This window comes from Pantherophis guttatus, chromosome 9 (assembly GCF_059756535.1).
Source record: "Pantherophis guttatus breed Tessera chromosome 9, ASM5975653v1, whole genome shotgun sequence".
NCBI lineage: Eukaryota > Metazoa > Chordata > Lepidosauria > Squamata > Colubridae > Pantherophis > Pantherophis guttatus.
In genome coordinates, this window is record NC_142071.1 from 5,516,877 (window position 1) to 5,542,657 (window position 25,781).

Below are 25,781 nucleotides of genomic sequence, written 5' to 3' on the forward strand. Positions count from 1 at the left end.
AAGAGGAAAGACAAAGAAGGGAAGATGGGAAGAGAGCGAGGGAGGAAAAAGAAGGAAAGTGGGGAAGGAAGAAGAAAGGAGAAATGAAGACGGAAGGAAAAAGAAGAAAAGGAAGGAAGGAAGGAGATTATAATGAGAGGGAGGGAGAGTCTTGAGGGAAGTTCTGCCTTAGCATTTGGCCACCACAGGTGCCCCCGACACGAGTTATGTCAAACTGACCATTCCCACCCTGGCCCCCTTAGGTCGAACGCAACCCTGATGCAGCCCTCAATGAAAACAAGTTTGACAATCCTGTATTAAAGGGTCAATAACAAAGCTGAGCTGTACTAGGGCGTTTACAGATGACAATTTGTATGCCAGAGGTGGGTTTCAGCAGTTATGACCAGTTCTGGAGAACCGGTAGCGGAAATTTTGAGTAGTTCAGAGAACCAGTAGTAAAAATTCTGACTTGCCCCGCCCCCATCTATTCTCTGCCTCCTGAGTCCCAGCTGTTCGGGAGGAAATGGGGATTTTGCAGTATCCTTACCCTGGAGTGGGGTGGGAATGGATATTTTACAGTATCCTTCCCCTGCCACACCCACCAAGCCATGCCCATCAAGCCATGCCATGCCATGCCACGCCCATCAAACCACACCCACAGAACCGGTAGTAAAAAAATTTGAAACCCACCACCGCCCCTACAGTTGTTTCTACAAACTAGATCTAAGACAAGAAGCTCTGAATATTTTATTGGTGTAGTAGAATGACCCCAAAATGCATTCCCGTAGGCTTTTGTGCTTCCTTCTTGGTACAAGTTCTTGTCCCATAAATGAAGCATCTTGAACCTCTTGTATTATGCTTTTCTCTCAACATGAGAACCCCACAATTTGCTCTCACGAATGACGCCATTCCTGGGAAATCCTTTGTTCCGCATACAACGACCAAACATTTCCCAACTGAGAGCTAGGGAGCGTGTTCAAAAACAGAAAAAAAGTATGTACCTCTTGGTTTGTAGGGATCCCAATCCAGATCCGATTCTGAAAGAGAAGAGAGAAGTCCATGGGAGGTGGGTCAGGGTTGAAATCCAGTAGGATTTCATTTTTTCTACAACCTCTTCGGCAGAAAAAATGCTTTTAAAAGTAAAAAAAAAAGCCTCTGATGATCGCGCGGTTCAACTGGGATCGTCAGAGGCATTTAAAAAAAAAACCCTTTTTTCTTTTAAAAGCCTCTGACGATCCCAGCTGAGTTGCCTGATCGGCAGAGGCTTTTTTTCTTTTAAAAGCCTCTGACGATCCCAGCTGAGTTGCCTGATCGGCAGAGGCATTTAAAAGAAAAAAAGCCTCTGCTGATCAGGCAACTCAGCTGGGATCGTCAGAGGCTTTTGAAAGCCTCTTTGCCGAAGAGGTTGTAGAAAAAATGGTTTTAAAAGTAAAAAAAAATAAATTGGCCACGGCCACCGTCACATTACCCCCACCAAGCCATGCCCACAAAATAAGCCACGCCCACAGAACCGGTAGTAACAAATTTTAAATTTCACCACTGATATGTTTCCTGCCACACACAATGCATCGGATTCATCATTGATGAGAAAATGAAGAGGAAAAGCAGTCAGAGATTACTACCTCGAGAGTGAGTTGCAGATCCTAAGAATAGCAGTGTGGCAGGAAACAAACCACGTTTCCAATGCGCAAATAGGGAGGTGAAAAGAATTGGCATCTCAGTTTGGGTCTAAGCTTCATTTGGCAGACGAAATAAGATTACGATGTGGGGAAAACTCCCAGAAAAACAATGATGGTAGAGAAGAGAAATTGTTATCCACTAGAGGACGCACAATAATGGTAGTGTTCGTTGAGAAATGTTGGAAGTGTCAACAGACTCCAGGATCTTATTACCATATGTGGTGGACATGCGCAGAAGCTAAGAGATATTGGACTAAGATACACATGTGGTTGGAAAAAATGATAAAGACTTTAAACCAGAGATATTTTTATTAGGGATCCTACCAGAGACATATAATAAAGAATGTATTATATGTCTATTTATTATATTTTTATTAGAGATCCTACCAGAGACAAATAATAAAGAATTGCAATACTTAATTGTGAATGTTTTAACAGTGGCTAGAATTGTATTTGCTAAAAACTGGAAAGGAGAAAAGTTACCTACTGCTGAAGAAGTTATTAAGAAAAGGTTGGACTGTGCTGAAATGAGTAAATTGACATTTGAAATAAGAGAACAGGAAGATAAACAATATTATTTGATATGGGATTTATTTTATCAGTGGATAGATAATAAAATATGGAGATAAATATGAAGTGGAAGTTGAGATAAAATAAGTGAAATATTTCTTTATGAAAATAAGCTTTGGTCATATATTGATATCCAGAAGATGGGATTGAGCACAAAAGGATGTTAATCGGTCGATACACTGTCTGTAATTGTTTGGAAAGATGATGGTTTTATGTTTTATTTTTGTTTTAAAATAAAAAATTGTTTTTGCAAAAAAAAAAATGGTAGTGTTCCTTGATGTTTTTCAATGCCCAGTCAATGCCTAGATTATGGTTTCTAAAGCCACTTTCTCAATGTTGAGTAAAAGTGTAATCCATATCTTCAGAAACAAAGACATAATCAAATTAGCGGTCCACATTGCAGATTCCTGCAACTTCTCTCCATCTGTGGTGATTCTCTGTCAAATCTTATTGGCCTGAAATAGATGAAAGAGTTGCAGAGAAGAGCAACAAGGAAGATAAGGGATCTGGAAGTTACGCAAATCATATAATGAATGATTGAGGGAATTAGGTATGTCTAGCATATCAAAGAGAAGGATTTTTGGTGGGGGGTACATGATAAAAAGGGATGCGGTGGCTCAGTGGCTAAGACACTGAGCTTGTCGATCGAAAGGTTGACGCAGTTCGGCGGTTCGAATCCCTAGCGCCACGTAAGGGGGTGAGCTCCCGTTACTTGTCCCAGCTTCTGCCAACCTAGCCGTTCGAAAGCACGTAAAAAATGCAAGTAGAAAAATAGGGACCACCTTTGGTGGGAAGGTAACAGCGTTCCATGCGTCTTCGGCATTGAGTCATGCCGGCCACATGACCACAGAGACGTCTTGGGACAGCGCTGGCTCTTCGGCTTTGAAACAGAGATGAGCACCGCCCTCTAGAGTCGGGAACGACTAGCACATATGTGCGAGGGAAATCTTTACCTTTACCTTTAACATATCAAAGAGAAGGATTTGGTGGGGGACACATGATAACTGTCTTCTAGTTTTGAAGGGCATGTCACAGAGAAGAGGGGTTGACCTACTCTCCGAAGTACCAGAGGGCAGGACAAGAAGTAATGAGTGGAAGCTTGTTAAAGAGAGATTCAACCTAGAATTAAGGAGAGATTTCCTGACAGTGAGAACAATGAATCGGTGGAACAGCTTGATTCCAGAGGTTGAGGGTGCTCCATCATTGGAGGACTTCAAGAAGATCCTTCCATTTGACAAAAATAGAAGGTCACCTGCCTTGAACTAGAAGATCTCCAAAAACAAGGTTCATGAGGGGAAAGACTATTTTTATCCTGGTATACAATGTGAAGAAATGGTTTAATGTGTGAACCAGGAATGAAATGAGGGGAACATTACGCAGGGGAGAGAAAATGGAAGTTGTCAGGGCATTGCTATGCTGCAAATGGAGAGAGAATCTAAAATGATTGAGATGGTTTTTGGGTCTAAATTATTGTTTCTCAACCTTTCAAATGTGTGGACTTCAACTCCCAGAATTCCCCAGCTGGCTATTCTGGGAGTTGGTACACTGATCTAAATTAGCTGTGGGGATGCAGTGGGTTAGACTGCGGTACTGCAGGCCAATTCTGCTGACTGCCGACTGCCGGCAGTTCGATTCTCACCAGGCTCAAGGTTGACTCAGCCTTCCATCCTTCCGAGGTGGGTAAAATGAGGACCCAGATTGTTGGGGGGCAAGAGGCTGACTCTGTAAACATCTTAGAGAGGGCTGTAAAGCACTGTGAAGCGGTATATAAATCTAAGTGCTATTTGCTATTTTCCTTCCTTCCTTCCTTCCTTCCTTCCTTCCTTCCTTCCTTCCTTCCTTCCTTCCTTCCTTCCTTCCTTCTTTCCTTCCCTTCCCTTCCCTTCCCTTCCCTTCCTTTCCCTTCCCTCTGCCCACTGCCAACAGTTTGATCCTGACTGGCTCAAGGTTGACTCAGCCTTCCATCCTTCCAAGATGGATAAAATGAGGACCCAGATTGTTGGGGGCAAAGAGGCTGACTCTGTAAACCACTTAGAGAGGGCTGGAAAGTACTGTGAAGCGGTATATAAGTCTAAGTGCTATTTGCTATTGTCCTTCCTTCCTTCCTTCCTTCCTTCCTTCCTTCCTTCCTTCCTTCCTTCCTTCCTTTCCCTTCCCTTCCCTTCCCTTCCCTTCCTTTCCCTTCCCTCTGCCCACTGCCAACAGTTCAATCCTGACTGGCTCAAGGTTGTCTCAGCCTTCCATCCTTCCGAGGTGGGTAAAATGAGGTACCAGATTGTTGGGGGGCAAGAGGCTGACTCTGTAAACTGCTTAGAGAGGGCTGGAAAGTACTGTGAAGCGGTATATAAGTGCTATTGCTATTGCTAAATTAAGAGGATGCTCTGAAAAAGCTCATACCTGGAAGTTTACTGTGGATTTGCTGGAACATGCTGCGATACCAGTCCTTAGGACTGTCTACACTCTGCAAAACAAAACATACATGTAAAATCAGTAACAGGAAAGGAAAGATGGAACGAAGGAACACATACCGTGAAGGACTAGGCAACATCTTTGCGTGGAATTCGACAATCCTGTAACATGACGGAAAAGTAAGATTCTCTCAGGAGTGCAAGAAGACTTTGGCGCAGTGGTTAGAATGCAGTATTGCAGGTTAATTCTGCTGACTGCCAGCAGTTCGATTCCGACCAGCTCAAGGTTGACTCCTCAGCCTTCCATCCTTCCGAGGTCGGTAAAATGAGGACCCAGATTGTTGGGGGGCAAGAGGCTGACTCTGTAAACCGCTTAGAGAGGATTGTAAAGCACGGTGAAGCGGTATACAAATCTATGTGCTATTGCAAATACGCAATGCACAGTCTACCAGGAATCTTGCACAGAGCAAACAGGCAAGTAAATGATGAATTCTGAGGCAGTGTAGAGGCTATAACTGACCTATGAAGTAAATGTTATATATGTAAAATGTCTTGCAAACTGGGACCCTTCGAGCTTCCTTCTTTGCTACAAAGTTAGTAAAGGAATAAGAGCTTTGATGCAAATACCAAATCTATGATCAAGGTTAAGAGACTTAGAAAGAGAGAATCTCCCCAGGGGAGTAATAGCTAATGGGCAAAAGAGCACTCGATCTTAAGATTGGCTTTCAATTTGTAAACTGCAATTTATATTAACTTAGCATTAGATTTTCACTCTATTAACCCAGTGTTAGATTTTTATGCCAACTCTTGCAAGGAAAATACCATATTTTTTGGAGTATAAGACGCACCTTTTTCCCCCCAAAAAGAGGGTGAAAATCTGGGTGCGTCTTATACTCCTTGGTAGTACAGTGGTCTAAGGCACCCTGTTATTAAGCTGGTTATTAAGACCAGATGCCTGCAATTACTGCAGGTTCGAATCTCGCCAAGGCTCAAGGTTGACTCAGCCTTCCATCCTTTCTAAGGTAGGTTAAATGAGGACCCAGTTGTGGGGGCAATAAGCTGACTGTATAAAATATACAAAAGGATGAAGGCTATTGCTGAGCACATTGTAAGCCGCCCTGAGTCTGCGGAGAAGGGCGGCATATAAATCAAATGAAAAATGAAAAAAAAAATGAAAATACTCCAAATGTAGCCCAGCCCAGCTTCTCAAACGGAGGTTTCAGAGGCTGAAAAAAGCATCAGAAAAGAAGCTTCAGAAAAGAAGCCCCCAAACAGAACTTCAGAAAAAAAGCCCCCAAACAGAGCTTCAGAAAAAAAGCCTCCAAACAGAGCTTTCAGAAAAAAAGCCCCCAAACAGAGCTTCAGAAAAAAAGCCTCCAAACAGAGCTTCAGAAAAAAAGCCCCCAAACAGAGCTTCAGAAAAAAAGCCTCCAAACAGAACTTCAGAAAAAAAGCCTCCAAACAGAGCTTCAGAAGCTTTTTTTCTGAAGCTCTGTTTCAGAGGCTTTCAAAGGCAGGGAAAAAAGTTTTTTTCTGAAATGGAGTTTCAGAAGTTTCAGAGGCAGGGAAAAAAAGCAAAAAAAAAAAAGCGAGGCACAGAGCTCACTACCAAGGAACCTATTGCTAAAATTCACCTCTGGGAACAGCTGATTGGGGGTATTCCAGGAGGCCAATCCACCTACCACCCACCTCCCCAAAAACTAAGGTGTGTCTTTTACTCTGAAAAATACGGTGTTTTTATGTCGATGAGACCACAGAATCCACTCGATGTCAGATCGACGTTTGGATAATTTTAAATCCTGGGTGTCAAACCTACAGTTTTCCAGACATCATTGAATTACAAATCTCAGCAGCTTCAAGCGTGAGCCAGTGGTAAAAGATGCTTAGAATGGTAATTTTATGGACATCTGGAAAGTCACATATATATATATATATATATATTTCATTTCTGCACACATGGCTCTCATTCATCTACCAAATCAGTCCCAGGTTTTCATGGCTTGGGAATCAATCCAAGAGGTCCCCAGCCTGTGACAGTTAGGCAGTGGGTTGTATTTTTAAAAATGAAGAGGGGTGGAATTCTTTGTCTAAGAAGGAAATAAAAAGGCCAGAATTTATCCTTTCCAGCAGCCAACACCTAGATAAGCAGGGATTAACACCAGACAAACAATCAAGCAGAAACAGTAGCTTAATCAAAGGAGACAAACAAATCAAGCAAACAATCAGACAGTAAACAATAGTTAAAGGACCACCAAGGAGTAAACCATACCCACACCAACGCTGGCAAGGCAAGCAACTATATATAAACAGGGAGCAAACCCCAAACTCAAGATAGCATTGATGATGTTACCTAGTGGGATAATGAAATATCTTGCAAGCAAACAACCTGGCTCAGAGAGCCCCAAGGGCTGCACTGCAAATATTCTCTTCTATTGGTACCCAAAAATATACGCATTGCACTATTTTGACCAATTAGATACAGATAACTTTATATATTTAGAACAATCTATACCAGTGATGGCGAACCTTTTACTTACCAATATCTCACCATATGCGCATAATTCGTGCACGCAAACACTGTCTGCGCACGCGTGCACAATCTTGCACACATGCACAGGAGAGCTCTGAAGACCAGCTGGGTCCCCTGAATTGCGCACATGTGCACCAGAGGTGCATACATGCGCAGTTTCAGATGAGCTTGGCGATGGCTCGCGTGCCTGGAAAAATGGCTCTGCGTGTCACTTCCGGCACGCGTGCCATAGGTTCGCCAACACGGATCTATACTCTTGATAGTATTGACTGCAGTATCAAATCAAAATGTTATCTGTCAAAAATGAAGGGAAAAGCATCACAATAGGAGTTATGAAGGCTAACTCACCACAGGACAGCTTGCCGCAGGACAATTCGAAAATTCAATTTTAAGTATTCAAAATAAATTTAAAAAAAATATTTTTAATTTTTGTCATTCACATTTCCTTTTGTCCCTCCTTTTGATCCTTTGTTTAATGATTCTGCTCCACCATTTCTTTGATATTAGTGTAACTTTTGCCCCACAGCAAGTTGGCCATTGCTGTTTTAAAATTCTTTTACATCGAAATTTTAATTTGTTTTAAATTATTGGGATTTTTTTAATTGTCTTGGGCTAAATTATTTAATCTGGTTTTAATTATATCTTTTAACTTCTGTATTTATGTATTTTATTTTGTGCCTGTTCACCGCCCCGAGTCCTTCGGGAGTAGGGCGGTATATAAATCTAATAAAAGAAAAGAAAAGAAAAAGAAAGAACTGTTGTAGACCCGACTCTGAATTAATTGACGTGATTAACGGTTCAACCCTGAGCTCCGTATACGGAAGAAAGATACTGAGAAGTAGACATTTTCATCCTGTTTACAATTGTTCCAAGGACTCACCGATCGAGAGGCAAGGGGCATCCCAGATTCATCCACTGGCCCGATCCCATCGTACTTCACCCAACGTTTCTCCTTCCTCTTGCCATCTTTTGTCCAAGTCGCTGACCAGCCTGGTTGTGCTACGCCGTTCACAGTCGGGTAATTGACTGAGCCAGCCAAGTAAGGAGAATGAGCAGGTTCAGTTTTCAGTGGTCTAATTTCTTTTGCAGGCCAGGTTGGGTACCAATTATTCGCTGCCAAGAGATACAGTCAGATCATAATGAGAAGGAAGGTCTAATTGAGCATTACGTCCATTCGGCCGAAGAGGTTGCAGAAAAAAATGCTTTTAAAAGACTCTGACGATCCCAGCTGAGCTGCGCGATCATTAGAGGCTTTTTTTTTTACTTTTAAAAGCATTTTTTTCAGCTGAAGAGGTTGTAGAAAAAATGCTTTTAAAAGCCTCTGACGATCCCAGCTGAGCTGCGCGATCATTAGAGGATTTTTTTTTTTTACTTTTAAAAGCATCTTTTCGGCTGAAGAGGTTGTAGAAAAAATTGCTTTTAAAAGTAAAAAAAAAAAGCCTCTGATGATTGTGTGGCTCAGCTGGAGATGGGAGGAGGGAACAGGGATTTTTGCTACCGGTTCTCTGAACCACCCGCCGCCATCGCTACCGGATCGGGCGATCTGGTCCAAACTGAGAGCATTTCACCCCTGTGATTATGTCACCTTTTTCAGTGCCGTTGTAACTTTGAGCAGTCCCTCTATGAACTGTTGTAAGTCGAGGGCTAACGGTACTGTATATTTTACATCCTTTCCATTAAAAAAAATCTCAAGACCAGCTTTAGCATTTTTTTTTTTTAAATTTGATTTATATGCCGCCCTTCTCCGGAGACTCAGGGCGGCTTACAATGCGTTAAGCAATAGCCTTCATACTTTTGTATATTTATACAAAGTCAGTTTATTGCCCCCACAAACTGGGTCCTCAATTTACCTACCTTAGAAAGGATGGAAGGCTGAGTAAACCTTGAGCCTGGTGAGATTCGAATTTACAGTAATTGCAGACAGTTGGTGTTAAATTACAGTGCCTTGTCTGCAGAGCTATCCAGGCATTTGCTCTGTTTCCACCTAACATCAAGAACGCATTAGAGATATCAAAATTTTATCCCATCTAATTACTCCCTAAAAGGGAGGCAAGAACGATAGAGAGAGAGTGGGAGGGTTGGCTTTTAGACCCGCTGCTGAATTTAAACACCGTCTTTTACTCAAAGCTCTGCTGTCAAAAAGGACCATCAAAGGCTCCTAACTCTTCCCCTGGCAGGAGGAACACAAAGCTAGCCGAGCTTTAGAAGTGGGTCTCGTTGTATTTAAACTTAAAAGATCAAGCACAAATGGATAACAGGAAGATAAGGCAGCAAGGACTACAAAGTGTTTTGCGCCGCTTGCCAAGGAAATCTATTATCGCTCCCATTCTTGGCTGGAGTATTACCTGAACTCTGCTGAGCTGTTTTCCATGGCTGGGATATCCCATTGTACACCCGGCGGGGAGTTGTATCGTGGAATTCAAAATTCAGGGTATTAGACCCACAATTGCGAATCACGGGAACCTAGAGAGAGAGAGAGAGAGAGAGAGAGAGAGAGAGAGAGAGAGAGAGAGAGAGAGAGAGAGAGAGAGAGAGAGAACAGATAAAAGAACATCATCCGTTAGTATGTAACTTTTGCTGTCTTTCAAAAATCTCTCCATTGTGAAAACGGGAACACATTTCTCATTGCTCAATTGTGCATCACAGGAGCTGATCACAAGCTGAGGCACGCCTTCTACTCACTGGTGGGTTTCAAAAATTTTTACTACCGGTTCTGTGGGCATGGCTTGGTGGGTATGCCTTGACGGGCGAGGCAGGGGAAGGATACTGTAAAATCTCCATTCCCTCCCCACTCCAGGGGAAGGATACTGCAAAATCTCCCTTCCCTCCCCACTCCAAGGGAAGGATACTGCAAAATCTCCATTCCCTCCCCACTCCAGGGGAAGGATACTGCAAAATCTCCATTCCTTCCCCACTCCAAGGGAAGGATACTGCAAAATCCCCATTTCCTCCAGAGCCTCTCTAGCAACTTGTGGAGGGCGAAAATGGCCTTTCCCACCTCCAAGGCCCTCCAGAGGCCAGAAATGGCCCCTTTGCTGACTTCTGGTAAGTTGGCAAACGGGCCGTTTCCGGCCTCCAGAGGACCTCCGGGGTGGGGTGGGGAAGGCTGTTTTTGCCCTCCCCAGGCTCCTAGAGAGGCTCTGGAGACCATGAGAAAGCAAAAAGCGGGCCTTCCCCACCCACCCCCAGGCCCTCCGGAGGCAGGAAATAGTTTGTTTCCCTACTTCAAGTGTGCCCAGAAGATCCGAAAATCAACTGGCCAGCGCGCCAGAGCTGAGTTCACGTGTATGTATATGATGACAATCACACCAATGAGGTGATTTTCATCCACTTGTATCAGGTTTCGTGACATTATTACATAAGCATGTCAATGGTAAGATGACATGCACTGTCGTTTTGACATTTTCACAGCTGGTTTGGAACACCTGAGCATGAACACTGGGCTGTTAAGCCCTGTTCAGGGCCTGACCTTCTTGGAGAACAAACAATCTCTACAGGGGTGGGCTTCAAAAATTATAGCAAGGGGTTCTCTACGTGGTTGCTGGGTGGGCGTAGCCATGGTGGACGTAGCCTAATCAGCCTCCTGCGCTACGCGGGGGGGCGGCCTTTTTGCCCTGCCTGACGGGTGAAATGCTCCCGGTTTGGTCCGGTTTGCCCGAACCGGTAGTAAAAAATGTAAATAAAAAAGTTCCAACAATCAGCTGAGCGACACGAAATCGTCGGAACTTTTTTTTTTTTTTTTTACTTTTTTAGCATTTTTTTACTACCAGTTCTCTGGAACGGCTGTGGTCCGCGATCGTCGGAGCCTCTTTTTTTTACTTTTAAAAGCATTTTTTTTTACAACCTATTCGCCCGAATTAAAAGTAAAAAAAAAAAAGGCTCCGAAGATCGCACGCCACAGCTGATCACACACACCCGTGCGCTGTTCTACTTACCCCATGCCTCCCTTTGGCGTGCACTGCGCGCGCACATAACACACCTCGCATTTGGTGCGGGTCGGGTACTGCGCATGCACGCACACAGCTGAGAGAACCGGTAGTAAACCGGTTCAGATTTCACCACTGCTCCTTGGGCTCTGGAGGCTTTCCTTGAGCCTCTGGGAGGGCGAAAACAGCCTCCCCAGGCTTCGGCAGACCTCTGGAGGCTGGAAACAGGCTCATTTCCTGCCTTCCCGAACTTCTGGTACAATGGTGGGTTCCTCCCGGTTCGGTCTGGTTCGGCCGAGCCGGTAGCGGTGACGATATGATGTCACCGAACCGGTTCTCCTCCCTCCCCACCCTCCCACTCCCCCCCACGTTATTCTTACCTTTTATTTGGTCCCCCCCCCCAATCTATTGCTGCCTCCTGAGTCCCAGCTGATGACTAGATGGAAAAAAACTGTTTAAACTCTTGCCGCGGGGCTTCAAAGGGCCGCCCTACAGCTGATCAGTGTTAAAAGCAAACAAATGAGTCGGGTCGTAAGTGCGAGGACTGGTCGTAAGTGCGAGGACCTTCCAGAAATGACTCTGACCAGCTAGCCACGCCCACCTAGTCACATGACCTCCAAGCCATACCCACAAAATAAGCCACACCCACAGAACCAGTAGTAAAAAAATTTAGAACCCACCCCTGTTCTGGTAGGCCCGTTTTTTGCCCTCCCTGAACCTCTGTGCACACCCTGCACTTACCTGCACCCAAAACGGACCGCGTGGGGACTCCTGGGTGGGGCGGGGTGGGTGGGCAGGGCTAGCCAGGAGTAGGATTTGGCGGTTCTCCGAACTGCACAGAATCTTAGCTAGAGGTTCTCCCCTGCGAACCCCCAGTTGCCCACCCATGAATCTCTACAAGTAACTCATGAGCCCCCAATCTTCCCATCGGCTTGGCTCAAGGAAGGCAGACTCACTCTGTAATACTTGGGGTTCCATTTACTCTGCGGGGTGGACGTGGCCCGCGGAGAGGTGAGGCTCCCACTACGGATAGTTGGGCTCTTCTGGAGGTGTGAAGGGATAAAGTCATCCAGCCTAAGACCCAGAGTTTCCACAGAGACCCCGGCTCTCGAGTGATGTGGAGGAGATGTGAAACTGGAGCCTCTCGAGGCAGGTGAAGGAGGTTCTCCGCCATCATGAAAATGCTGCTCAGCAGGTGGCAAACCCTGAAGGGAGTGGGGTGGGGGGAAAAAAAGAAAGAGGTTCAAGACTTTCAATCTGGAAAATTGGAAACTGTTGATGTCGAGGTGGTGTTTTGTTTTGTATCCCAGTATTGTCTCCGTGACTAAGACGCTGAGCTTGTCGATCAGAAGGTTCGAATCCCTAGTACCGCGTAATGGGGTGAGTTCCCGTTACTTGTCCCAGCTTCTGCCAACCTAGCAGTTAGAAAGCACATAAAAAATGCCAGTAGAAAAATAGGGACCACCTTTGGTGGGAAGGTCACAGCGTTCCGTGCGCCTTTGGCGTTGAGTCATGCCGGCCACATGACCACGGAGACGTCTTCGGACAGCGCTGGCTCTTCGGCTTTGAAACGGAGATGAGCACCGCCCCCTAGAGTCGGGAACGACTAGCACATATGTGCGAAGGGAACCTTTACCTTTATTGTCTCTGCTGTCATTCTAAATCTCCTGGTTACAACTAGAAGGACTTTCCCACCCTCTGCTCCTGACCTTTTGGCTGGGAATGCCCCAGATTCTAACGGGGATTTCCTGCAAGCAGAGAAATTGTTGTTTGTTGATCATTAGTTCCTATTTCATAGGCTCTTCCTGGACATCACGAGCAAGCCGTACGTGCCCACGCCTTTGTTTTGGAGACCGAATCATCCCAAACACATCATCATTCCTTCCATGGGAAGCTGAGAACAGGAATGCCTACTTTTGACTCTGGACATGCCTGCTGTCTAGAAGGGCCATTGCTGGATTATGCCTTTATTTATCAGACGCCTCAATGGCTCCTCTGGGATCTCAATCCAACATCCCTGACATCAGCTCAGAAAATATTTCCTGTTATTTTAAAGAATCGCTACGCGTTACGCAAAATGAGGAGCCTGAGTGGCGTAGGAGGCTAATGCCTCCTGCTAAGGCAGCATTTAACATCCAGCTGCCTGCAATTACTGCAAGTTCGAATCTCCCCAGGCTCAAGGTTGACTCAGCCTTCCATCCTTTCTAAGATGGGTAAATTGAGGACCCAGTTTGTGGGGGCAATAAGCTGACTTTGTATAAATATACAAAAGGATGAAGGCTATTGCTGAGCACATTGTAAGCCGCCCTGAGTCTTCGGAGAAGGGCGGCATATAAATCAAATTAAAAAAAAAAAAAACACTAATAATAATGCCATGGCAATTTGAAGCATAGACACTCACATTTGGCGGGGGACGAAGCATTCCGGATCCGGAGTTGTCAACCACCATCAAAACTTGTCCGATGCAAACACTTTCACCTTGAACAGGAGGATCAGCTGAAGGTTGTTTACTCCTGAGTAAACAGAGAACAAACCTGTTGTACGAAAAGGGCTTCGAACTGCATCAGGAGGTCATACTCTCTGCACTCCTGATTCAAAACATCCTCTTCCCTAACAATTAAGGACTTCCCATCCGAAAACCATAGCATGGAGTATTCTCATATTCAACAACATTTAGAAAGGAACAAATTGTCAGATATAGTGAAATATTGAATGAAAAGGGTGAACTTAAATCTATGCAAGAATTAGAAGTACAAGGTATAAAGATGAACTGGTTTTCTTATTTGCAAATACAGTCTAGACACGATAAAGAGTGTAAAACAGAAGGTTTTTTTTATAATAATTTGACTAGTTTAGATAAAATTTTAACAGGGACTGATGAAAACATAATTAAAAAACTGTATGGATATTTATTAGAGGTTAAACTGGAAGACGAACAAGTTAAAGAAACAATGATTGCTTGGGGCAAAAATTTTGGACGTGGAATTTATTTATTTTATTTTATTTTATTAAATTTCTATACCGCCCTTCTCCCGAAGGACTCAGGGCGGTGAACAGCCACAAGATAAAACACATAAATACGAAAATTTAAAATAAATTAAAAACGAATTAAATAATTTGGCTGAATTTAAAATACCCCATAATTTAAAACAAATGAAAATTTACATTTAAAAAGGGGAGAAGATTTAGGCCAGGCCAATTGACTTAGAGAAATGACAGAAAACCGTAGCATGTGAGGATGTTCGCTCAGCAAATATAGAATATAGTACATAGACTGATAAGAGTTGGAAGCAGGGGTGAAATCTACTTATCTTCCTTACCGGTTAAAACCAGGAAGTAACAACACCCAGGCGGGTGGGCGGAGCTTTGCTCCACCATCGCTACCGGATCGCCGAACCAGCCGCCAAGATCGCTACTGGATCGCCCGATGCGGTGCAAACTGGGAGGATTTCACTCTTGGTTGGAAGGGACCTTGAAGGTCTTCCAATATCCTCAAGCAGGAGATCCTATACTATGCAGGACAAATGCAGTCTCTTCTTGAAAACATCCAGTGATGGAAGCACCCACAACTTCTGGAGGCAACTTCTGTTCCATTGATTAATTGTTCTCATTGTCAGGAAATTTCTTCTTACTTTTAGGTTGGATCTCTCTTTAGGTTATTTCTTGTCCTGCTTTGGTGCTTCGGAGAATAAGTCGACTCCCCCTTCTCTGTGACAGCCCCTCAAGTCCTGGATGGCTGCTATGATATCACTCCTAGTCCTCAAGAGTATCAAAGGAAACCGAGAATCCTATCCCTGATCTGTTTTGTTTTTGGACAGTCAAGGACAGTCTTCGGAGCACAAAAGCTGGGCAGCCTCTCGCTTCCTCTGTTTCGTGTAATTACTCGTCAGTTGCTAGCCAACTTTCCGGCACATCACAATAATGAATCATTACTCTTAGCACTTAAAGGAACCTATGCGTTAGTCACCCTTGTCAAAATCTTCGCCGAACTGTGCTTTTAGCGGGGGAATGACATAATGAAACACAAATTAGCCAACCTCATTTAGCTTAATGCATTCGGGGAGCAGGGCCAGCTATTGGCTTACAGCTCAGCTTGCTATCCAAAGAGAGAGAAAAATTGGGTTAAATCCATACACCATGCTTAGCTTCAAAACAGGGGTGTCAAACTCAAGGCATGGGGGCCAGATCCAGGCCGTGGGGTACTTAGATCTGGTCCGCGGGGCCGCCGTAGAAATAGCAAAGGACTGGCTCGTGCTGCTTCTGCCAGCGAAAACGGGCTCCCGAGCTCTGTTTTCACTGGCAGAAGGTTGCAGGAGGCCCTGGAAGCTGAAAAGAGAGCTCGGGAGCCGATTTTCGCTGGCAGAGTGCTCGGGCCACCATAGGTACCCCCGATACAACTGACATTGAACTGGACAAACCCATTCTGGCTACGCCCCTCTTTCCCCTCCCAGGAGGTCAAACACAACCCTGATGCAGCCCTCAATGAAATAGAGTTTGACACCCCTGCTTCAAAACAAATACATGCGGCATGCATGAAGATGGAATCACACCAGTCCCCATAAGGTCCTTTCCTTGTCACCACCAGTTCGTGGGTTGCCCCCGGTTCGGACTGGTTCGCGAGAACCGGTAGTAAAACTGGCGGGAGGCTCCGCCTACTAACCTGGACGTCATCAGATTAGATCTGCACATGTGCAGAAGAGCGCGCGTGCACGCACGAGCAGGCACGATGCGAACCAGTAGTAAAGGTAAGTAGAACCCACCCCTAGTCACCACCCATCTCACCTCAGAGGGCAGAGGGCGAACGAAGATGTCCCAGATAAGGGTTGGTGTGAGCTGCAGGACGAATAGCCAGGATGCACCGTATATTCTTTGCAAAGCTTTGCTTCTCTCTGGACTTACTGGAGCAGGGCATCTCGGCTATTCTCGGTTTCTGACACTGCTGGGCACTGGGCAAACAAAGCTGTCTTTCTACTGTTGGTCCCGTGCCCAGAGCAAGGTCACTGCCTGGTTCAGTCTGCCAGCACATCCAGCATGGAAGTGGGGACTGACTTTTGTTGCAACGGTGACTATGCAAATCACTCGATATTAATAATTCAGCCCCAAACAAGGCGCTACAGTTTGCTGGAGTGCGTGCCCGGATTCTTGTGAGGGTGTCAAGAGAATTGGCACAGTGGGACAGGACAGGAGGAAGCCAAAGTTTATGAGTGGGAGAGACAAGCATCCCGGAGAGTTAACAACTTGACGTGGGCGGAAGCAGAGGGAGGGAATGGATGGGTTAGAGTAGAGTAGAGTAGAGTAGAGTAATGGAATAGAATATGAAATATAATAGAATAGAATAGAATAGAATAGAATAGAATAGAATAGAATAGAATAGAATAGAATAGAATAGAATAGAATAGAACAGAAGAATGGATTAGAATAGAATAATGGAAGGGAGGGGAAAGGGGAGGGAAGGGAAGGGAAGGGAAGGGAGGAGAGGAGAGGAGAGGAGAGGAGAGGAGAGGAGAGGAGAGGAGAGAAGAGAAGAGAAGAGAAGAGAAGAGAAGAGAAGAGAAGAGAAGAGAAGAGAAGAGAAGAGAAGAGAAGAGAAGAGAACCCAGAACAGAGCAGAGCAGAACAGAACAGGAGCTGGAAGGGCCCTTGGAGGTCTTCTAGTCCAGCCCCGTTCAAGCAGGAGAACCTATACCATTTCAGCTAAGTGACTGTCTAGTCTCTTCTTAAAATCCTCCAGTGATGGAGTGCCCAATGACTAATTTGGAGCTTCATAACAATTAAGCCTTTGCTGCAAACAAGTTCTTTGTTCCACATTTATTTATTTATTCATAAGTCCGCATCCAAAAGCTCCTAGACCCACATGTACTCTTTCCCCTCTCCCCTTCCCTTCAGCTGTGGATCAAAGACCCCCTTAAAATTGCTCAGATGCCAATTGGAAAAAACAAACAAACAAAGAATTAAAATTGCTCAGTATGTAAGATTCTGACCATTATAAATCAGAAAGCATTCTGGTTTTTGAGAATCTCTTGGAGGTTGTCCGTAAGAATTAATCACTTTATTCCTCTTTTAAATCACACCCATGTGCTGCAACTTTATATGAATTTTGCTAAAAACTACGGTCGCAAGTAAATGTTTCAAAATTAAAATAATCCAGTCAAGATTCCCCAAAAGCTGAAGAACACAACTAAATACCAGATTTGGTAGAAATGTAGCATGTACGCTGCCTAGGCCAGTGATGGCTAAACTTTCTGCCATCGTGTGCCAGGAGTGGGGAGGAGGGGTTCGCACACGCACATGCCTAAGGCCATAATTTTATGCGCCCTGCCCCTGCGCATGTGATCACCCCCGCTTCCTGCGCTCCTGGCATGCGATGTCCCGGTAGGCCCGTTTTTCTCTCTCCCCAGGCTCCAGAGCCTTTCTAGGAGTCTCGGAAGGGCCCTCCCCAGAATCCTAGAAAGGCTCTGGAGCCTGGGGAGAGAGAAAAACGGGCCTTCCCCACCACACCCCTGAGGCCCTCCAGAGGCAGGAAACAGCCTGTTTGCCTACTTCTAGTGGGCCCAGAAGACCCGAAAATCAGCTGATGGAGCTGAGCTTGCGTGCCCACCAATATGGCTATGTGTGCCATTTGTGGCATGATATTCTAGGGCCGTGATGGCGAACCTATGGCACAGGTGGCACACAGAGTTCTCTCAGCGGGCACGCCAGCCATCACCCCAGCCCAGTTCCACTGTGCATATGAGTACACCTCCTGCCAGCCAGCTGCTCTTCGCGTCTCTGCCACGCATGCATGGGGTGGGGCCTTCCCCAATCTCTGCAGTTTCCCCCCCAGCGCACCCTACCTTTCTCCTGCATTCCTGCCACCTGTGCCTTCCCCAATCTCTGCAGGTTCTACCCTCTGCAGGTGTTTTTCCGTGGCCGGAATGGAGGAGAAAGTCTGGGTGCGCGGTGAGAAACTGAGGAGATTGGGGAAGGCAGGAATGGAGGGGAAAGCCTGGGCACGTGATGGGAGGAGAGAAACTGCGAAAATCGCGACCCCCCCCCGTGCCCCTTTTTGGGCCTGAAAAGCCTCCTACATCAACCTAGAAGCCAAAACGGGGGCCGGGGCACATGCGCAGGGAACACACCAGGGGTGGGTTCTAAATTTTTTTACTACCGGTTCTGTGAGCGTGGCTTATTTTGTGGGCGTGGTTTGATGGTCATGTGACGATTCTTTAGGATTTAGCAGAGGTACTGGTCTATCAGGCTTTTAACTGCTTGCAGAGCTGTACCGGTCTACTCATTTGTTCTTGGAGCGTTCAGGTCTACCCATTTGTTTTCCGAGCACACTGGTCTATCACCACACTGCCTTTTAACACTGATCAGCTGTAAGGCGGCCCTTTGAAGTCCCACAGCAAGAGTTTAAACAGTTTTTTTCCTTCTAGCCAATCAGCTGGGACTCGGGAGGCAGCGAATAGATTGGGGGTGGGGCCAAATAAAAGGTAAGAATAACCCGGGGGGGCCAGCTCCCGAACAAAGAGAACCAGTTCGGTGACGTCATATCGTCACCGCTACCGGATCGGCCGAACCGGGAGGAACCCACCACTGGAACACATGCATGCGTGGGGTCCTTGCATTGCATCTTGGGGATTGGGGCACGTGTGTGTGCATTTGCGCACGCGCGAGTGCGCTTTGGGCACTCGGCACCAAAAAGGTTAACCGTCACTGTTCTAGGGCAAAACCAAACCAATCGCATTGTAGCTTAGAACAGGGGTCTCCAACCTTGGCAACTTTAAGCCTGGAGGACTTCAACTCCCAGAGTTCCCCAGACAGCTTTGCTTAAAGTTGCCAAGGTTGGAGACCCCTGGCTTAGAATAATGTGTGAACCCAGCTGAACAGTTTTGCAAAGAATATCCCCAAGCGCGACATGTATTTAAACAAAATTATCCTCCAAACCTAACATTTTTCTTATAACGTGACCCAAATTAGAAAATATTACTTTGCTCTTCCCAATTAGATTAGAGAGTACAGACATGTTGTCTGTAGGGTCCTAGAATTACTCAAAGACCAAATACAGACATTTTTTCTCCCTCTGATGCCAGCAAAGCTGTTATTAGAAGAAGAGGTCAACTGAAAGAAATAAGGGCACAATTTACATGAAATCCAGAGGAAAGAGGCCTGCCAATCAAGCTACAGCAAAAAGAAAGCTTTGAAATACTAGCCAAATATGTCACAAAACCGGCTTTTACAGCACTTAAAAGCTAAAAACACAGTATGATTTTTGATTTGATTTGATTTTATTAAATTTGTATACCGCCCTACTCCCGAAGGACTCAGGGCGGTGAACAGGCACAGGATAAAATACAGAAATACAAAAGTTAAAAACAATTTAAAACCAAATTAAATAATTTAGCCCACGAGAATTAAAATCCCAATAAATTTAAAACAAATTAAAATTTCAATTTAAAATTCAAAAAGGGGAGAAAAAATTAGGCCAGGCCGGCTTGTTGGAATAAGAGGGTCTTAAGAGCACGGCGGAAGGTGCGCAGCTCCGGGATCTTCCGTATCTCCGGGGGGAGCTCATTCCAGATAGTGGGTGCCCCCACAGAGAATGTCCTCCCCCTGGGGGCCACCAGTTGACACTGCTTGGCTGACGGCACCCGGAGGAGCCCCTCTCTATGAGAGCGTACTGGCTCTGTTGTTTGTTATTTTCTAAGATGCCACCAACCTGATTCTTTGGCAGAATGAAAAATGTTATTATTAGTAGTAAATGTATAAACGTTCATAAAAAATATAGAAGAAATGGGATACCTCTACAAGAAGAACATTAGAATTTAAGTTGTGAAAGTTGGACCATAAGGAAGGCGGAGCGTCAAAGAGTGGAGGCCTTTGAACTCTGGTGCTGGAGAAGACTCCTGAGAGTCCCTTGGACTGCAAGGCCATCAAACCGGTCAGTCCTAGAGGAGATCAACCCTGACTGCTCTTTAGAAGGCCAGATCCTGAAGAGGAAACTCAAATCCTTTGGCCACCTGATGAGAAGGAAGGACTCCCTGGAGAAGAGCCTCATGCTGGGAACGATGGAGGGCAAAAGAAGAAGGGATGGCAGAGAAGGAGGTGGCTGGATGGAGTCACTGAAGCAGTAGGCGTGAGCTTCAATGGACTCCAGAGGATGGTAGAGGACAGGAAGGCCTGGAGGAACGTTGTCCATGGGGTCGCAATGGGTCGGACATGACTTCGCAACTAACAACGATGAGTGAATTTGAAGGGAGAAAAAAAGAAGAAAGCCAGAAAAAGCCAGCTAGATTTCTGAGATGTTACTAGAAATAAAATATATGGAGCATCGTTAAATATTATTTTCATCCTTCCTCCTACCGCTGCCATTTCCCCATCTTAAAGTACCTTTTCACTTGCTAGATGGAGGGGAAAAGAACACAGAACACAGAATAATAGAATGGGAAGGGACCTTGGAGGTCCTCTAGCTCAACCCTCTGCTCCAGCAAGAGATCCTATATCGCCATCAGGAAATTTCTCCTTAGTTCCACATTGGATCACTAATTATCTTGCACCTATTCTTGTCCTTCCCTCAGGTGCTTTGGAGAGCAAGTCAATCCCCTTCTTCTCTGTGTCAGCCCCTCAAGTACTGGAAGACTATCACCCTTAGTCCTTCTCTTTGTTAGAGTAAACATACCTAGTTCCCTTAACTGTTCATCATATGATTTAGCCTCCAGATCACTTATCATCTTTGTCGCTCTTCTCTGCACTCTTTCTAGATTGAGTTTGGTATCCCCATTTTCTCCACAAGAGCCAATAATTTCTTCCTCTTCCTCTCCTTCTCCTCCTTCTCCTCCTCCTCCTTTCTTCTTCTCCTCCTCCTTCTTTTCCTTCTTCTTTTTCTCCTCCTTCTCCTCCTCCTCCTCCTTCTTCTCCCTTCTTCTCCTCCTTCTCCTCCTCCTCCTCCTTCTCCTTCTTCTCCTTTCTTCTCCTCCTCCTCCTCCTTCTCCTCCTTCTCCTCCTTCTCCTTCTCCTTCTTCTCCTTTTTCTTTTTAATAAATTTTTTATTTTTTTATTTTTTACAAACATATCAAATCAATGCGTGAACAGTGTGGCACCTGGGTGTCAAACATTTTAATACAAATAAAACTAGTAAAGTTAATCATAACTATTAGATTCAATCATCTTATATATTTGATGCATAATTATAATAGGTTGCAATCTGTCATTATTCAATTATTCCATATTTTCTCTTATTGTTACTTTTGTTTTATTATATAAAAGTATTTACACTAACATTCCCCCTTCTCATATTTCTATCACTTATTCTAACTTTTAATCATATCACCTTTTACTAAAAAAACATTTCTTTCTATCCTACCTAACTTCTAGTCATGTCACCTACCTAAAAAAAAAAAAAAAGAAAAGAAAGAGAGAGAAAAGTAAAAGTAAATCAAAACAACAACAGAGAAGAAAAATCATCTATCCGTCGTCTCTTGCTCGCTTCAATACTTTAATTGCTATGCTTTTTTTTTTTTTACTTGCCTCCCAAATTCCCCTCCTGGATTTCTATCTCTGTCAATAATATCTTCTGAAGAAGGAAATTTCATGCAGAAAAAGCTGCACATAAACCACACAGCTTAATCCCATTTCTAAATTCAATTTTTCTCTCTATAAAGCTACCACATTTTTTTTTTGTAAAAAAAAAGAGGAGAGCCCACATATCTTTGCCAAGGGTGTGTTTCTCACCCTTGGCAAAGATATGTGAACCACGTGTTCAGTTGAGAAACTTTACACTAAGTGATAAACATCAGTTGGTGGTGAAGCCTTTTTTTTTTTTCCCCGGTGCTTTCTTGCACCCATCTTTTTTCCAACTTTTCTGGCTTTGCTCTTTTTAAAATGCTATCTGGTCCATCTTTCCCTCCTGCTGAATCTAACTTCTTTCACAAAAATTCTTGGATGAAATCATGAACATCTGACACCCAAATGGGTGGAGATGTTTACAACTGTATGAGGCAGAAATGCCTCCGCTTTAGTTAAAACAGCATGAACACATTTCAAACCTCACAGGGCTCAAGGCTGTCTCAGCCTTCCATCCTTCCGAGGGGAGTAAAATGAGGACCCAGATTGTTGGGGGCAAGAGGCTGACATTGTAAACCGCTTAGAGAGGGCTGTAAAAGCACTGTGAAGCGGTATATAACTCTAAGTCCTATTGCTATTTTCCTTCCTTTCCTTTCCTTTCCTTTCCTTTCCTTTCCTTTCCTTTCCTTTCCCTTCCTTCCTTCCTTCCTTCCTTCCTTCCTTCCTTCCCTTCCTTCCTTCCTTCCTTCCTTCCTTCCTTCCTTCCTTCCTTCCTTCCCTCCCTTCCTTCCTTCCTTCCCTTCCTTCCTTCCCTTCCTTCCTTCCTTCCCTTCCTTTCCTCCTTCCTTCCTTCCTTCCTTCCTTTCCTTCCTTCCTTCCTTCCTTCCTTCCCTTCCTTCCCTTCCTTTCCTTCCTTCCTTCCCTTCCCACCCTCAGTGGTTAGAATGCAGTATTGCAGTATATTTCTGCCAACTGCCAGCAGTTCAATCCTGACCGGCTCAAGGTTGACTCAGCCTTCCATCCTTGTGAGGTGGGTAAAATGAGGACCCAAATTGTTAGGGGCAATAAGCTGACTCTGCAAACCGCTTAGAGAGGGTTGTAAAAGCACTGTGAAGCGGTATATAAGCCAAAATGCTATTGCTATTGTTATTTGTGAGTCTTTATTTTGAGAGAGCAAAACAACCTTCTCTCTTCCATGAGATCTGAAGTCTAACATGTATAAAGGTAAAGATTCCCCTCGCACATATGTGCTAGTCGTTCCCGACTCTAGGGGGCGGTGCTCATCTCCGTTTCAAAGCTGAAGAGCCAGCGCTGTCCGAAGACGTCTCCGTGGTCATGTGGCCGGCATGACTCAACGCCAAAGGCGCACGGAACAATGTTCCCTTCCCACCAAAGATGGTCCCTATTTTTCTACTTGCATTTTTTAAGTGCTTTCGAACTGCTAGGTTGGCAGAAGCTGGGACAAGCAACGGGAGCTCACCCCCTCACGCGGCACTAGGGATTTGAACTGCTGAACTGCCGACCTTTCAATCGACAAGCTCAGTGTCTTAGCCACTGAGCCACCGCATCCCTTCATGTATAGAAGGCACCTAATTGGGAAAGATTGTCCTAACCTATTTACTCTAATTGTAAAAAAGAGAGACCTGCTTAATAAACAGGCAAAGACTAAATCATGGTCAGATGGAAAGAAAGGAATGGATGGAAATTAATCAAGGAGGGATCCAACCTAAGAACTAAGAAGAAATTTCCTGACAGTGAAAGCAATTAACCAGTGGAACAGCTGGCCTCCAGAAGTTGTGGGTGCTCCATTACTAGAAGTTTTTAAAGTTTTTAAAGAAGAGGTTCAACAGCCATTTGTCTAAAATGGTCTTGGGCCATCTGCTTAAGCAGACCTCCAAGGTCCCTCCCAAGTCTATTATTTTGTATTCTGATAATACTTTGACCTGCGTGCATTTGTGTGTCCACGGTCGTGTACACGCATGTGCAAATAGCTGTTATACAATCTTCACCCCCTGAAATCAAATAATGTTTACTGACTAGAAGACAATGACTGCTACGAACAAAGGTAGCCCGTGTTTGCATTTCCATACAACTTTGCTCCGTTTCTTTATCAGAGAAATCTTAAAACGTTATGGAAACGAAGTGCCTACACTTGTCCTGTGCAATTCCTATGGCCATAGTCCAATAGAAAATGTTCAGTATAAGGGAAACCGTAAATTTGGGGGCCAAAATGTAATAGAATCCACGAACTCCGATTTCTTTCGTTGGCCTGTCTTCACATGTTTAGCATCATCTCCTAGACTGTTGGTTACCTGGTGAAGGTGAAATGGTCGCCCTTCGTGGAAAAGTTTGGGTTGAATTAAAAGCAGGCAAATTTTACATTGTTAGGTGCTATTTAAACAGAGTAACCACTGTACTGTAATAGCCATAGCACCAGTGGTGGGATTCAGTGGCTTCTCTCCGGATCACGTGATCACGTGAACCGGTAGCGGCAACTGCGGGAGGCGAACATAATGCATGACTAGTGCTCATGCGCCGAAGGCCGTGTGCATGTACAGTGGTGGTATGCGTGAGCGAAGCACGTGTTTGCGCGTGCTCATTTTTGCAAACCGGTAGGGAAGGTAAGTGAATCTCACCTCTGCATAGCACTTAGACTTATATACCGATTCACAGTGCTTCACAGCCCTCTCTAAGCGGTTTACAGAGTCAGCATATTGTCCCCCAACAATCTGGCTCTTCATTTTACCGACTTCAGAAGGATAGAAGGCTGAGTCAACTTTAAGAGGGTCAGAATCGAACTGCCAAACTGCGGGCAGCCGGAAGTCAGCAGAATTAGCCTGCAATACTGCATTCTAACCACTGTGCCACTCTTAATATTTTATTTTATTGTATATTAAGCACGGTAATGGTTAATATTTTCATTTTTAAAAAATTAAAGGTTTTTCCTGACTAGTCGTGTCCAACTCTAGGGCATAGAATCTGTCTGTCTTTCTGTCTATCATCTATATCTCTGTCTGTCTGTCTTTCTATCATCTATATCTCTGTCTGTCTGTCTATCATCTATATCTCTGTCTGTTTGTCTATCATCTATCATCTATATCTCTGTCTGTGTATCATCTATCATCTCTATCTCTGCTTGCCTGTCTGTTTATCATCTATATCTCTGTCTGTCTGTCTGTCTATCCATCTATCTTTATCTCTAGCATCTCTATCTCCTGTCTGTCTATCATCTATATCTCTGTCTATCTATCATCTATCATCTATCATCTATATCTCTGTCTGTCTATCCATCTATCTTTATCTATAGCACCGCTATCTCCTGTCTGTCTGTCTATCATCTATTATCTATATCTCTGTCTGTCTGTCTATCGTCTATCATCTATATCTCTGTCTGTCTATCATCTATCATCTATATCTCTGCTTGCCTACCTGCCTGCCTGTCTATCATCTATATCTCTGTCTGTCTGTCTATCCATCTATCTTTATCTCTAGCATCTCTATCTCCTGTCTGTCTGTCTATCATCTATATCTCTGTCTGTCTCTCCATCTATCCATCCATCTATCTTTATCTCTAGCATCTCTATCTCCTGTCTGTCTGTCTGTCTATCTATCATATGCCACACATTCCACTTCTAAGCAACTCTGATATATCAACTCTTTCAACCAAAAGAAGAGGTGGGAAACAGGTGATGTCACTATGTTTAGATATAAAGTAAATTTGGTTTAGTATGACAATTAAGTAGTCCTCATGTACTTAACGTTGTTGGTTTTTTTCCTGTTCCGTTAAAATTACAACTTGGTGACAGTTTCTGAAAGGATTTAGAAGCCTCAGAGCTGTACATCCTTGGTTTAGAATGGATTTCCTATGTAGCTTGGAAGACTAGGTAATTTAATTTAATTTAGCCAATTTAAGGTAGCCAATTAACTGACCTGTGTGGACACAGCATGCTTAATTCTGCCATCTGATCAGAGAACCAAAGGACCCCTCCTTATTCTATGGCAGTGGGAGGACCGCTGGATCCTACTTCCAAACTGGTGATCGTTCCCAAATAGATCTCTCTGCTGGTCTTCGAAAACAACGTGTGCATTGTTTGAACAGGTTAAACATTCATAGCCTTTCAAGTTTTGCAAACTGCAGTTCACCCTA

The 25,781-nt window shown here is 44.5% G+C and overlaps 1 protein-coding gene across 6 annotated transcripts in view; it reads right to left on the minus strand.

Annotated features, from left to right (window-relative positions):
* Positions 1–25,781, minus strand: part of SORBS3 (sorbin and SH3 domain containing 3) — a 95,277-nt gene that overhangs the window by 49,905 nt on the left and 19,591 nt on the right. For 4 of the 6 annotated variants that reach the window (XM_060693583.2, XM_060693581.2, XM_060693582.2 and 1 more), the window contains exons 2-7: positions 13,494–13,605; positions 12,049–12,297; positions 9,512–9,629; positions 8,047–8,279; positions 4,626–4,689; positions 981–1,016 (exon numbers count right to left, since the gene is read on the minus strand). In XM_060693583.2, coding sequence (XP_060549566.2) covers positions 981–1,016; positions 4,626–4,689; positions 8,047–8,279; positions 9,512–9,629; positions 12,049–12,297; positions 13,494–13,541 — 748 coding nt within the window. In that variant the 5' untranslated portion in view covers positions 13,542–13,605. Of the gene's footprint in view, positions 1–980; positions 1,017–4,625; positions 4,690–8,046; positions 8,280–9,511; positions 9,630–12,048; positions 12,298–13,493; positions 13,606–15,874; positions 16,696–25,781 lie in introns of those variants that run through there. The other 2 variants (XM_034411603.3, XM_087875878.1) reach the window with 2 other exon arrangements.